We start from the raw sequence: 13,803 nt of genomic DNA, 5'->3' as shown, positions 1-13,803 counted from the left end.
TTTGCCTGGAGCCAGTGCTGGGGGCTCCCAGGGTTGGGGAGGGCCAGGGATGGGGAAGCCATGGCTGCACAGGGTGCTCTGCATGGGGGGAAACCTCTACCGCAGACCAAGGCTGCAGCTTCCCCACCGGGAATGGGTGCAGGGAGGTTTGTTCAGGCCAAACACTCGCTTCGTGCCAGCCGTGTTCACACTTCAACATCTGGGAGTACCTGCTTGGGAACCCCCAAGGAAAGTGGAGCTGGCCCAGGGGGAAGGGAAGATCCCAGTGCCAACCTTGTGCCCAGGAAGGGAAGCCCCTTCCTGCCAGGGCACCTGTGCAGCCGGTGGAGGGGAGGCTCAAAGGAAAAGTCGAGAGAGAAGCAGGTTCTGCGCCTGGTGGCAGGAGAGCTCAGCTGGAGGCAGGTCCAGGAACTAAATCACATTGTCAAAGAGCTGCATGGACCGCATGATGTTCTCGTCCTGCAGGGAGGAGGTGGGAAGTGGGGGGGTTGGGTACAGAACAGCAACCTGAGCAGCTCCCCCCAAACCTCGCCTTACTATCATGGCAGCTCTGACCTGTGGGACAAGAGCCCCAAGGATTACAGGTAGTTTCCAAGCCCTACTGGGATGCATGGCTCTCCCTATCTGAACAGGAATGCCAGCATAGATACAGTTCCCAAAGCGAGCCCCACCCTTGCCCTTGGAAGCCCTGCCATCCCCCCCTCTCTGCCAGGATGGTGATGAGGGGACAAAGATCGCCAAGGGACAGGGAGGTTTCCCAGCCCCAAAGCAGAGATGCTGGTGGCTTTACCTTCTGGCAAGACTCCAGGAACTCCTCTATTGTCACCACGCCATCCTTGTTTCGGTCCATTTTCTGCAGACAAGCATAGCAAGGGGGCTATGGCAAGGACAGCCCTGGGGAGAGGCCAGCACCCCCTGCCAGCGCCCCGCAGGAGCTGGACACAGTGTAGCCCTGTCCCAGCCATAGCCAAATATCCAGCAGAACCAGGATGGTCTTTTCTCTCCCTAGCTCCAGCACAGCCCTGCTTCATCCCCAGTATGGAGTGTTTTCTCCTGCACCATGCCAGGTTTTGGGCAGCCGCTGGCTTTGTGCTGGAGCTCTAGTTCCCCAGGATGGTGCTTGGCTCACCTGGAAGAAGTTCTCCACATGCTCCCGGGGTGCTTCCTCCCGCATGGCTGGGTAGGTGTACTTGCCCATCATATCATAGATGGACTTCATGATGTCCAGCATTTCCTGGAGGAAAGGGGAGCATGGTTGCAGGGTCAACATGGGGCTCTACCTCTGCCTTGTCCCCATCCCACACCTTTTTTGTGATGCTCCTGAAGGACCTGTAGGGTGCCCAGGTGTGTTCCTGCCAGCTCTGTGCACCGTGTAGGGCCATGTGTGTGCCTGCTTGTGTGATTGAGCCCCAAAGCAGCACACTTCTCATCTACCTTCCACCCCAGAGACACACCAGTGCAAGGGGGACAGGAGGGACCTGTTTGCAAAGCTGAGCTCAGTAAATGTTGGACCACTCCCAGCTCTTCTCCAGAGCTCAGCCAACACCCCCAAGTCCTGCCCTTGTCTCTGCCAGGCCCAAACCTGCGCTGGCCTCAGGGAACAGCCTGGAACCCCCCATCCCACCTCTTTGGTGATGCAACCATCTTTGTTCAGGTCGTAGAGGTTGAAGGCCCAGTTCAGGCGGTCGTCAATGGTGCCCCGCAGGATGATGGACAGCCCAGACACAAAGTCCTGCAAGGACAGGCAAGGCAGGCAGACAGGAGTTACAGCCACAAAGCGTCTCACAGATGACACATCCCTGGTTGTCCCTCCCACAGAGGGGGAACTCAGCCCCAAAAAGTATGCGCCCCAGGGTTGGGCTGACAAGGAAAATGTTGAGTATCAAAAAGAGCCTGGGGAAAAATGATTGCTTGTCCTCAAACACGATCCACGTAAATCCCTTGGAACACAGCACGTAAAAGGACAATATACACCGGGTCCTGCTGTTCAGCCAAAGCCTGGACAAAACCCAGCCGTGACTCTGCCTGCCAGTCTGGGTACCTACAAGACACTAGCCAGAAAATACAGAAAACTTTTTTTTGTTGCTTTTCAGTGTTTTTCCACTACCTCTAGGAATTTAATAAACTGCACCAGCCCCTGTGAAGGTCACCATCCATTTGTGACAGTCAGCAACACCACTCAGCCCAGCCCATGGTACCCGAAGGGATGTGTCCTCCCCACCCTGCTACCCTCCCCCTTAGCCCCCTCCTTGGTCTCTGCTCACCTCGAAGCTGACAGAGCCATCATGGTCAGTGTCGAAGGCATTGAAGAGGAAGGTGGCGTACGTGCTGGAGTCTAGGGGGAGGCAGACAGTGTGAGGGTGGGTGCTGTGTGACCCCCTGGCCCCATGCAGGCACCCATGCAGGGCATGGGGCTGGAGGTGGGGATAGGCACTCACCTCCCTGTGGGAAGAACTGTGAGTAGATCTGCTTGAAGTTTTCTTCATTGACAATGCCGCTTGGGCACTCCTGTCACGGCAAGATGCAGCGTCACCTCCACATTGCAGAGAGGGGCTAATGACCCCCCCTAAATCCCTGTGGCTCACTTTCCTCGCCCCCCAGCCCTGCACTGCCTGGTGAGGCAGCTGGTAAGGCTGCTTGGAACATCTCCCTGATTTGGTGAGCTGCAGCCCTTGCTGGAGTGGCTCTACAACCCAGGCACCCAAGGAGGTGCACCCAAGGGATGGAGCACAGGATCAAGCCTCCCCACTGTACTCCCCGGAGGTGAGATCAGGCTGCAGCCTGATATAAACTGAACTCCAAGGTCCCAAAAACCTTTGCAAACCCTAGGCACCACTGGGTGCGAAGCACCCTTGGAGGTGGACATGGCAGCGGAGGGGGAACTAGCAAAGCTGGTTGAGGGGTACTCACATTCTTGAAGCCCCGGTACAGGACCTGCAGTTCCTTGCGGGTGAACTTGGTCTGCTCCTGGAGCTGCTCCAGCCCCTCAGGGCGGTGGCAGACAGTGGAGAGCTCAAACTCATCCTCAACGCTGTCTGCAAGGAACCCAGAGGAAGAGAGGACAGCTGAGGCCAGCACTGTCCTGCCCTGCCCTGCTTGGGGGCAGGAGAGGTACCTTGCGCAGCACACCCCATCCTCTGACACCTGCCCAGGGTGACACATTTTTGGGGTGCCCTGCTCAGCTGGAGTTGGGTCTATGCCAGCAGGGGACACTCAGAGACATCATGGGGACAAAACAGTAGCTCACACTGGGCAACAGCCCCCGCACCCCCCCAGTGCTCAGACCCCCCTTGTCTGCCCCTTCCCCCCCCACCCCAGCACAGGCATCTGTGCTGTGAAGCTGAGATCCTGGACATGCTGCAAGTGTGTGCTACGCCAGTGCTTGTGTCGAGCAGGAGAGCTGCCCCCCAGAACCTCTATCCTTAAATATACCCCCAGCCTTGTCCAGACCCCACCCTGCCTGCTGTGCCCCACCTTCATCAGTGGTTTCTCCCCATCATCTGCCAAGCTGCACAACCCCTGCCCACAGCAGCCAGCACCCCCAGACCCCACTGCAACTAAGAGGGGCTGTGGCTCCATAGGAGGTTCCCCCACCCTCTATGTGGTGGATCAGCCCCTGCCCCTCCATACTCACCTCTTCTCCTGGGGTGTCAGCTCGCACTGCAGGGCAGGGGGAGACCCCAGGCAGGGGCTTGGACTCACCAAGTGGCCAAGCATACCTGGTGGAGGAGGTCATGGGGGCACTCTGGGCAGTTCTATGTTCACTCCCTGCTCAGCCCTTTTTGCCCACCCCCCATCACACCTCCATCTCCAAACCAACACTGAGCTTTATGCAAAAACCCTCAGCCCTATAACCAGTGCCAGGAGGGTCCCGCTGCCCCAAGCCAGCTCCAAAGAGGGTCTTGCTGCTGTGCATCCTGTGGGAGCCACTCCAGGGAGCTGGAGAGGGGGAAAACCAGCCTGGAAGCAGGTGAGGGCAGAGATGGGTGCAGAGCTCATCAGATTGGACCCCTTCAGGGCGGGACTGATCTAATAGTCCCAAACCCAGGGCAGGGGAATGGTGGAGGCATCCCCTTCCCATGGGCAGGGCCAGGGTGGAGGGCAGGCAGCAGCACCACCGAGGACACACACACACAAAGGCAAGAAGAAGCACTTGCTTTCGCTGAGCGAGGGGATGGATTTGGGCCGGCAGCAGGGCAGCAGTTTGAGGAATCGCTGCTTCAGCGCTTTTTTAGTTTGGGCCGGCGGGTTGCCTGGAAGAAAGAAGGAGTCACCAAGCAGAAGAGTTAACAGAGCAGCGGCCCCTGGACCCGGCAGACAGCAGGGTTGGGCACCCAGCGTGGGGCAAGCGGGGTCAGGGGCAGGACATGCAGTGTGAGGCCAGAGAAGCAGGAAGGCAAAGCCCAGCCCAGGCTTTGCTCAGCCTTTCTGCTTCAACTCAGGACAAACCCAGCACTGAAGTTTCCCTCCTTGGGAAGGATAGGAGTAGCAAGGGGCAACCCTGCTGGGCTATCCACAGCCAGCACCTCTGCACCCTCCCATTGGAGCATGTTTGGGTGCACTGGAGACACCCAGCAGCCCAGAGACCCACGAGAAGGCAGGACTGGACTCTGCCCTGTAGTCTCAAGACCAAATACTTGCTCCCTGAGGACCCTTCCCTCCCTGTGGGGCTGTGCAGGGATGCAAGGCAGGATGGAGCCCAAGAAAGAGCCTGCAGCTGAGACAGGGCATTGCATCCTCCCTAGAGCTGGGCCCTGGGTTTGATCCTGCTGGCACCCACCAGCTGAATGCCAAGCGTGCGCTGAACCCAGCCATGCAGCCCAGACTGCGACATGCACCCCCATCCCAGCATGGCACTGAGATCCGAGCCAGGGGACCCACTTGGAGACAGCCAGAAGGGGAATGGGGCTCAGGGCTCTGCCTGGGTCAGGCCATGGGGCCAGGTGAGGGGCTCCTCACATCAGCCTGGCCCATGGCCATCACTTCAAAGTGGCCTTGCATTAATAGCAGGTCCCCTCACTATACAGATGCCCCCGCCACCCCCTAGTCCCCCATCCAGACCCCAATGGCTTTGCTCAGCCCCATCTCTCCCAGCTGGTACTGCCCCACGGCTGCAGACCCGCTCCCTCCCTTCCCACAGGGCCCCGCAGTGCCTCAAGCCAGAAAACTCAGCACAGGACTAATGCCACAGGCAGGGAGAGGAGGAAGAGGAGGGGATAAAGGCTGTGCTGGGCTCCAGCCCCCAAAGGGAGGCAGACAGCATATGGGGCACCCACGAGATGAAAGGTGCGAAGTCCCTTTAGGGCTCTGCTGACACCACATTTGCTTCAAGTGCCCTAGACCTCTGCAAGCAGCAGGTCACGATGCGCACACATCCCAAGCCCTGTTTTTGGGGTTGTTTCTCTTGCCCTCTAGGAGATGTGGCTTCTACAGCAGCTTTCTCAGCCTTGTGGGGCTACACTGAACCCCAGGTGTTGGGGAAATGATGCTGTGTGGTACCCAGCTCCAGGATAGGGTTGCGGGTCTGCATCCAGCAGCCCCTGCTAGGCAGGTTGGTTCCCAAGTGCCCGCAGGCAGGACTTGGGATCCTTTGAGCTTACACCAAGGCAGCAGAGGCTGGAGCAGGCAGGTCCATCACTTTTGGGTGATGGAAAACAGCTCCAGGAGGTTATTTTCCCAGCAGGACATCACACAAAGCCACTCAGAGAGGGCAAACTTGTACCCAGGAAGCAGCATCCACAGCGGTATGTCAGTGATGTGGAACCATGCACGAATGCACCCCCTGGCATTTGTCGTGGGGTGACAGGGGGAAGGGTGAGGGCTAGGATCTTGGCACTTGCAGGACAGCACAGGCTGGCTCCAGTCTGCTCTGGGGTTGGCAGACAGGTGAGGACAAAGAGGCCTTTTTTTCCTAGAAGTGAGCATCAGTTGTACATAAAACATTATTTTGCCCCAGCTACTTTTCTAGAGCTTTAATTTACAGAGTAAAAGGGAGATTGCACCTTTCAGCCTTTCAAGGATGCTCTGGGGCCAGGTCACTCTGGCAGAGCCAAGTTGTGGCAACAGACCTGGGAGGCAGAAGCAGCCCCTTTGCCCAGGGGGAGGTGACAGGGAAGGCACAGCGACACCCAATGCCAGGGCGATGGACAAGGGAAGGGAGCAGGGTGGGAGGGAAACCACACAGCAAGAGAGATGCAACAGAGAGTAAACTGTGGTTGGACTCACAGGGGCAGCAGGTATAGGCACGTGCAGTAGGTCAGGTCAGGTGCAAGTTACACTTTAGTTTGTTATAAAGAAGGAAAAAGAAAAAAAAAAAATAAAGAACATGGGCATTTTCTTAAGGAGGAAACTGAAGAGACCCCGATTCCAGGGGCCCCAGGGCAGGGGAGGGAGCACGTTCAGCACATGCAGCTCAACAACAGGAGAGGGGTGACCGGGGCTGGTGTTTTGCTATCCTGGCTTTGGTGCACCTGAGGGCTCTGCAGGGAAGGACGCACCATACTCTTCTTGTCTCCAACATCCAAACCGTGAGCAAGTCTGAGGGCTCCCTGGGTTCCCCCTTGCTAGAAAACAGTTCTGCCCACAGATGGGGAGTGGAGCCTGGATGTGTGCTGCCCCGCTGGGCACACGGGATGTCTACAGCACAAAGCCCTGTCCCTGTCATTGACAGCTCCTTTTCCAGATGTCGTTCTTCCCACCACCCCTCTGCAAGACCCACAAAGTGGCTGGGCACAAAACAAGCCAACAGAGAGGGCTGGCAGTGTTTTATCTGTGGCTGGAGGTCTGCTGGATTAAGTGACTTGTCACTTCCCATGCATCTCTCCGCAACCCAGTGACGTTGAAACACATGCACAAAACAAGCCTCAATCCTTGAACAGCACCAAAAGGGGAAGGAATTTCCCATCCCCACACTGTTGAAATGAATCCCAGAGGCTGCTGAACACTGGCTCTGCAGGGGCCCATAGCAGCAGATCCCTGAGCCCAACAGAGACCACCACTGGGATAGCCATGGACCACTTTGTATTGAGCTGCTGTGTCCTTGGGGGCTGAATCCAGCCAGTGCCACCATGTCGGGGGGTTACATGTTGCTGGGTTGACACCCCCCTTCCCAGGTAGGACTCAAGCCTGGGCAGCTCTGTGGTGTCCCCAGAGAGAAGGCAGCAGCTGGGGTCAGCCCAATGCATAACCATGTCCCCACCCTCCCCACAGAGCCACAGTGGCCTCCTAATGACAACTGGCTGGGGAGACCAACCCACCCCCTTCCACAGCACCCTCCTGCTAGAAAAGACCCTACAATAACAAACCAACAGGCAGTGTCAAGACTTCCTCCTCACCCTCAGTAATAATCCGTCAGTAAATGTATAATCACGATGGGTTGAAGATGTGCATCCCATAGCAGCAAGAACCACCAGTGTCCCCAGCTCAGCACCTGAGCACAGCACCGTTCCAGCATGGGAGCAGAGCACCAGCAGCCACAGGGTTGGTCATGCAGCTCCCACAGCCCCTGCTTTGCCACATGGGGCAACACTGGGGCAGTTGGAAAGTCAGGAGGAGCTGGTACCCCAGGGATGATCTGCCCTGGCAGCAGGGCTAGGGTGGCAGAAAGCAGCTGAGTGAGGGAATCTTCTGCCGTTTCAGGTATCCTGGCTGGGGATCAGGATGGCAAACTCCAGCCAGAGTAAGGGGACAAGCCAAAAGGGGCAGGGCAGGCCCAGAGTAGCATGGAAGAAGAGGTCAGCACTTCTCAGAACATGCTCTTTCCAGTGGAAGAGCCTCCATCCCCTTCCAGAGCATCACCTTTTCCTGGGAGGCCAGAGGCACATGCCCAAGCCCCCCCCAGGCCATGGCTCTGTATCCATCCAGGCAACAATGTTGAGCCCAGCTGCTCCTACAACCTGTGGCTCACCATCATCCTGTGCAGGGTCTACCAGCCCCCAGCTCTGCTCCCCCTGCACAGCACCCAGCCTCGGGCAGTGCCACCTCCCAGCCAGGGGGACCGCAGCTCTGTGGGGTCTGCAATGAAGGCTGGCAGGAGAAAGGGAGAGCAAGCCCCCCCAGCAGCCGCGGGGGGACAGGATTGGTCCCACCAGCAGCAGCTTTGCAAATGACCCTCATCTGTCAGTGCTGACAGAGCTGAGTGAAGACAGTGCCAAAGTGCCTGCAGCAGCAGCTGCTGGGGCCAGACAGTCATCCATTAGGGGAAATAAATCAGAGCTGGCATCTCCAGGGGCAGGACACAGAGAGTCCCTGTCCTGGGGTGGGACAGGGGCAGCCTCAGCCTGAACACCCAGACCCAGCAGGGCTGAAGGAGCTGGGAGCAGCAAAGCTGCTGAGACCTGCAGTTCTTGGGAGAGCAGAGGCTCAGGGCCAGGATGTTCCCTGGTACCAGGGAGTGGAGAGCAGCTGCACAACCCTCATGCTGAGCAGCCCCTGAAGGGAGATAGGGGCATGGGCTAGAAGGGGCAACAGAGCCAAGCAGGGCTTACAGCAGTGCTGTCCCCATTCCCACCCCAAGTCTGTGACAGCGCTCTCAGACAGCCTGGCTGTGCCCAAAGGAGACGTTGGCAGAATAATAATTTCTCAGGCCAAACCATGTATGAAATGTTGCGAACAGGGAACAGGACAGGACACAGGTTGCCAAGGGATAATGGAGCACAGGGGCTCCCCAAGCAGAGCAGGTAAGGTTGAGGGACTGGGACAGCTGTGTGCGTCACTCTGCCACAAAACTTTCATGCAGGGACACATCCTGCCTTGTGTCCATCACCACCTTCTGGCAGGAACATCTCTGGCAGCAGGAACCAGCACATCTAAGGTGCTAGAGGAGCTACCCAAAAAATGCCTCAACAGAGCAGCAGCTCCTCTTGGCTGCAGGCAGCAAGTCCTGCAAGAGAGCTGGTGCTCTGCATACCCATCACCCAGACGCCATCCATACCTGCCCCAGTAAGGCACAGGAACAAAGCCTAGATATGCCTCTGTCACAGCCCAGCCCAGTCCCAGGCATTTCAGGGACACCCTCCATCACAAGGGGGTTGAAAGCAACCCCTGGGCACAGCAGCCTCCTCCTTTCTCTCTGCTCTGCTCCTCTGGTCGTTCCTATCACATCCTCCCATCACAGCTCCCATCGGAGACCTGGCTGCCTGAGGGGCTGCAGCCCCTTCATCTTGCAACATCTGCAGTGCCAGCCAGGAGGCAGATGGGATGGGGGCAAACAAACCCCAAATTGCACTCATGCAGTCTGTTGGCAGCCCTTGTCTGAGCCAGGACTGTCTGTGGCACAGCCAAGGGATGCAGCTGAAGGAGACAAGACAGAAGCACCATGCAGCTCTCTGCATTCTGACCATCACCAGGCACAACCAACAGGTCACACACCCCTCACTCCAGCATGTTTTGGATCCTCTTGTCTAACCACATCCAACCCTGTCCTCAGCACCCACCTGCCAATCCAGGGAGTGCAGCAGCCACAGCAGCTCCTTCCCTCCCCAACCCTGGCACAGCTCCACAGGGTGGGCAAAGGGGACAGGGGCTCCAGACTCTTTTATCTACACTCTCCCCATAGCTGCCAATTCCCATGGCAGCAGGGAAAGCTTTCCACTGTGCGATGCCGTATCCCACATCCATCATTCTTTGCCCCCAGCTCCCACTCCTCTCTCCAGCCCCAGTCACCTGCAGCCCTCCATTATCTGATGAAGTCCAGCCCCCTGCACCCCAATACCACCAGACTGCAACACCCCAGCTAGGCCCTAGTAACCTCCACATCACTGCACCCCAGTGCCTCCAGATCCAGATATCCCCTACCCTAATGTTCCCAGATACCCTAACTTCTTATCATCGTCCACCCCAACACCACATATCCCAATGTCCACAGATATTCCCACCCTAACAGCCCCATGCCCCTGCACCCCAGTGCCCTCCCAAGCATCCCAACACTCCCAAATACCCTCAGACCTCCTAATTTTCCCAGCTCTCTACACCCCAATGCCATCAGACACCCTCCGACACCCTTATGCCACCCAAATGCCCCAAAACACACAAATCTCCCAAACCTCTCCCAAGTACCCTACAGTGCCTGGGATAGGAGGTGAGGAACACCTCTACCACAACATCCCCATCTCATTGCAACCCCATCCCCATCCCTGTCCCACCTCCCCTGGCCAGGTCGATGATGCCCAGGGCATGGAGTAGCTTGAGAGTGGAGCAGAGCAGCAGGATGACGCCCACCGTTTGCAGCCCCTGCAGGTCCCAGGGTGCTCCAGCAACTGACATCTCCCAGACACACAGCCCCAGCAGGCAGCTGGTCTGTCAGTGACAGACCCAGCAAGGGAGGAGAGGGGAGGGCAGGGGAGGAGAAACCTGCCTTGGCCCTCCCTCTTCCCACCCCAGCACCCTCTGGGGTCCCTCAGGCTGCAGGGGAGGAGGGAGCCCATGCAGCTGCCCAAGGGACTTAGGAGTCAGCTCTCACCCCAGGGCACCTCTGCACCTACCTAGCCTGACACAGGCACCCACAGCACTGGAAACCATGGAGGGGTGCAGAGCTGGCAGCATTGGGTGAGTAGAGGAGGCTCACCTGCTCCCAGCTCCCACTCCAACAGCAGCATGTGGTAGCACCATCCCTGGAGTCGAGCTGTGCGCAGGGACTCTAGAGCAGGAACCCTCATCCCAAACCACCAAAGCTGGCCCCACCTTACGTGCACCCACGGCACAGCACGAGGAACTCCCTGCCTTGGAGCTCAGTCTTGTCTGCTGATCATGTCCACAGACACCTGCCACCCTCACCTCTTCCCTTTTCACCTCCTGGGGGAACATCTGCACCTCTCCACACCAGGAAGTGAGTCACAGCCATGTGCAAGACGTGCACGTGGAGAAGCCACAGCTGGGACCTGCCAGCCCTGGGTACCTTGCTTTCTGTTGGAGGGGAATGTACCCCACTACACTCCAGGGTGCTGGAGTGCTCCAGGGAGGGCAGCATGGTGGGGCAGCCAGCCAGAGTGGGGGCTCCCTGCAGCCCACCCAAAGTCCTGCCTTGTGGGCAGCAGGGCAGAGACCCCAGCCTGACAGCAGTGGTTAGTAGAAAGTTTCTTTGAGCCAGTTTTCTATGCATCTCTTGCCTAAAATCTGCTTCCAATGTGGCCACTCCCTGCTCCAGCTGCACAGCAAGACCCTGGGCAGGCACCTGTGGGGAATGAGACATTTCCCTGCCTTCCTGGGAGGGAATGCTGGAGCCAAGCGTGGACAGCACATGAGACCTCCTACTGCCTGAGCTCTGGTGACCACAATCCCGCAGAGCCCTGGCCAAGGCACCTCTAGTCTCACCTGTGCCCAGTCCTGGGGTCCAATTCCATGCAGGGGAGAGGTGAAGGAGACCCCATTGAGCTCTCACAGCACCCTGTAGCCCAACGCAGCCTGTGCTAGAGAGCCCCAGGCCGGCTGCAAGCCAGCCTCTCCCAGTGGACCCCCAGGCTTCATCCTCCACCAGCAGAGCAGGGCTGCAAAGAAGTGCTGTCCCAACAGGCTCCCTTGCTCTCTGGCTTTATTGATTTTTCTCCAGCCTGAGATTTTCTCACCTCCCTGGGTCTGAGTGGTCTCCTTGCCCCTCCATCCTCTAGCTCAGAGCCCATCTCTGGGGCAGGATTCAGCAGAGTGGGTCCCTGCTCCGTGTCCAGCTGGGTCCCCATGTTCCCCTCTCCAGGCACATCAACAACAGAAAGAGTAAGCCAGGCCAAAGGAAAGTGGGAGGGAAGCAATATGAAAAGTGATTAACACAAGGCCGGAGGGAGAATAGATTCAACAAGCTAATTACATCTAGCTGGGCTGAGCGGGACATGACACCATGCCATGGCAGAATCGGTGTGATGTGTGCTGCGGTCCTCGGGGAGCTCAGTGTTGGGGGAAATGCCTTGTCCTGGCTGCAGCTGTGGGTGTCACAGCCAAGGCAACCCAGTGCCAAGTCTCCTTCTCCCACAGCTTCACTGTATCCAGGCAGAGCAAGACAGTGCAGCCCATCCTGTGTCCACAGCAATGACTAGGGCTGATGTCCCTGGGTGTGGAACATGTGGAAGATGCTCCACAGAGGAGAGCATAGGGGCCTCAGGAGACCTTCTTCTCCAAGACCCCAGTGCTGGCAGGATGCAGCCCAGCTATGGTATGTCTCAGAGTATAAGGTTATGCCACAATCCAAATTCAGAGCCTGGCCATAGCTACTGTACATCTCTGGCCCTTGCCCTCTCACTTTGCAAGCCCTCACCATGAGTGGGCAGCTCTCTACTGATTCAGCCTCTAGACCCTGCCCAGCCCTCCAGCCAACTGAAAAACCTGTCAGCCTTTGGAAAAGGAAAGGCAAGGGTTAAACCCACTGCACATGGAGAAATCTCTGTTGCACCCCAACCCAGAAAACCCCAAACTTCAACCTGGAGCACCTACAGCTGTCTCAAGATGGATTTCCATGCTCCAGGATCTACCCCACCTCCAGCCAGTTTGCATTGACCTCTCAGCTCTGCCAAACCTGCCAGGCTGGATGGTGCCCTGAGCCCAAGTACCCCTGGCACTGTGCCCCAAAGGGCTGGTCCCTCCTGCAGCCCAGACACCACACTTCTGCCAAAGTCATTCTTGGAAAGCAGGAGGAAAGCAGGGCTTGGCACAGGGCTTTGCTCTCATTAGCACCATGGGGATGCTCATTTTATCCCCTCTCCAGAAGGACCATCACCCCGAGCCAGGCACCAGGAGGTGGCCGTGCTTCCCATTCTGCATTCTCAGCTCTGGGGCAACAGCCCCACTGGAGAGGGCAGAGGACAGAGTATCTCAGGTTGGGGGCTCTCCAAGACACCCCCAATCCTGCCTGCCCCCTGTACAGACCCTGACCCAGCCGAGGCAGGGACAGCCCTGCCGGCCCCAGGCAGGCACCAATTATCCTCCCAATAGCAATCTGCAGCTTCATCTAATATTCATCTAAGGCTGAACTACACGGGTGGCTCTCCTGCCTTTTACCTCCCGCCCACCTCTTCTCCCAGCCAGGACCAATTGCTCCATGCTGAATTATTGATGCTGCACTTCAGGAGCCAAAATCAATAATGTTTCTCTTTGCCTGCCCCCTCCAAAGCACTTGGCTAAAGTGAGCTCTTGGCAGGGGGCTGGGAGCCCCCCAGGCAGCTCAGCAGCACGTGTGCAGCTCCACCAGGAGATGTTCAGGGCTGGGGACAGGTGTGGTCGCACAGAGTAACAGTGGCATGACATGGTTCATCAGCGATTAACCAGCTGGTAAACAACACTGGCTCTGGCATCGATTGTCCCTGGAGCTCCTGGAGCACAATGCACCCATGGTAGATGCTCCACTGCTGCTGCTAGACAGCAGGTCTGGTTGTATGGGATCTGAGGGGGAACACTGCTAAAGGGACAGGGCGAGAGGGTGCAGACATCCAGTGCTTCCATTCAAGCCCTTGCTCCGAGGCCAGCTAGCTCCCCCATGTCATCCCTCTCCCCTTCATGGTCCCCCCAGAGGCAGATGAGGTCTCGCTGAAAGACGCTCCCACCAAACCCTTCCCCAGGGCTAGGGCATTTTTCTGATCTCTGGGGATGCCCCATCCCCAGCCCACCACCATGGAGGTACAACACCTCCTGGCACAACCCATCCCTGGGACACTACCTGCATGGCCTCAGCAGGGAGACTGCCATAGGCAGGGGAAAGGCAGGGGACCAGCAGTGATGGGACAGGGAGAGCACAGAGTAGCAGCCGGGGCAGGGGCAACACAGCAAGGAGTGTCGATGGCTCTGGAGTAGGTGCTATGGCCCTGCGTCCATTAGCAGACTTGA

General features: G+C 57.8%; 1 protein-coding gene across 6 annotated transcripts in view; it reads right to left on the bottom strand.

Moving 5' to 3' along the window:
• Window positions 1-411: 411 nt before the first annotated feature.
• Window positions 412-13,803, bottom strand: part of KCNIP2 (potassium voltage-gated channel interacting protein 2) — a gene marked incomplete at both ends in the record, with an annotated part of 43,023 nt that continues 29,631 nt past the window's right edge. For 2 of the 6 annotated variants that reach the window (XM_080348079.1, XM_080348078.1), the window contains 8 exons: window positions 412-459; window positions 791-853; window positions 1,130-1,234; window positions 1,625-1,732; window positions 2,265-2,335; window positions 2,439-2,508; window positions 2,911-3,031; window positions 4,154-4,253. In XM_080348079.1, coding sequence (XP_080204205.1) covers window positions 412-459; window positions 791-853; window positions 1,130-1,234; window positions 1,625-1,732; window positions 2,265-2,335; window positions 2,439-2,508; window positions 2,911-3,031; window positions 4,154-4,253 — 686 coding nt within the window. Of the gene's footprint in view, window positions 460-790; window positions 854-1,129; window positions 1,235-1,624; window positions 1,733-2,264; window positions 2,336-2,438; window positions 2,509-2,910; window positions 3,083-4,135; window positions 4,254-13,803 lie in introns of all 6 variants that reach the window. The other 4 variants (XM_080348081.1, XM_080348080.1, XM_080348076.1 and 1 more) reach the window with 3 other exon arrangements.

The sequence above is a fragment of the Nesoenas mayeri genome (genome assembly GCF_963082525.1).
Source record: "Nesoenas mayeri genome assembly, chromosome: 7".
In the NCBI taxonomy this organism is placed as follows: Eukaryota; Metazoa; Chordata; class Aves; order Columbiformes; family Columbidae; genus Nesoenas; species Nesoenas mayeri.
This window is presented reverse-complemented; position numbering and strand designations above follow the sequence as displayed.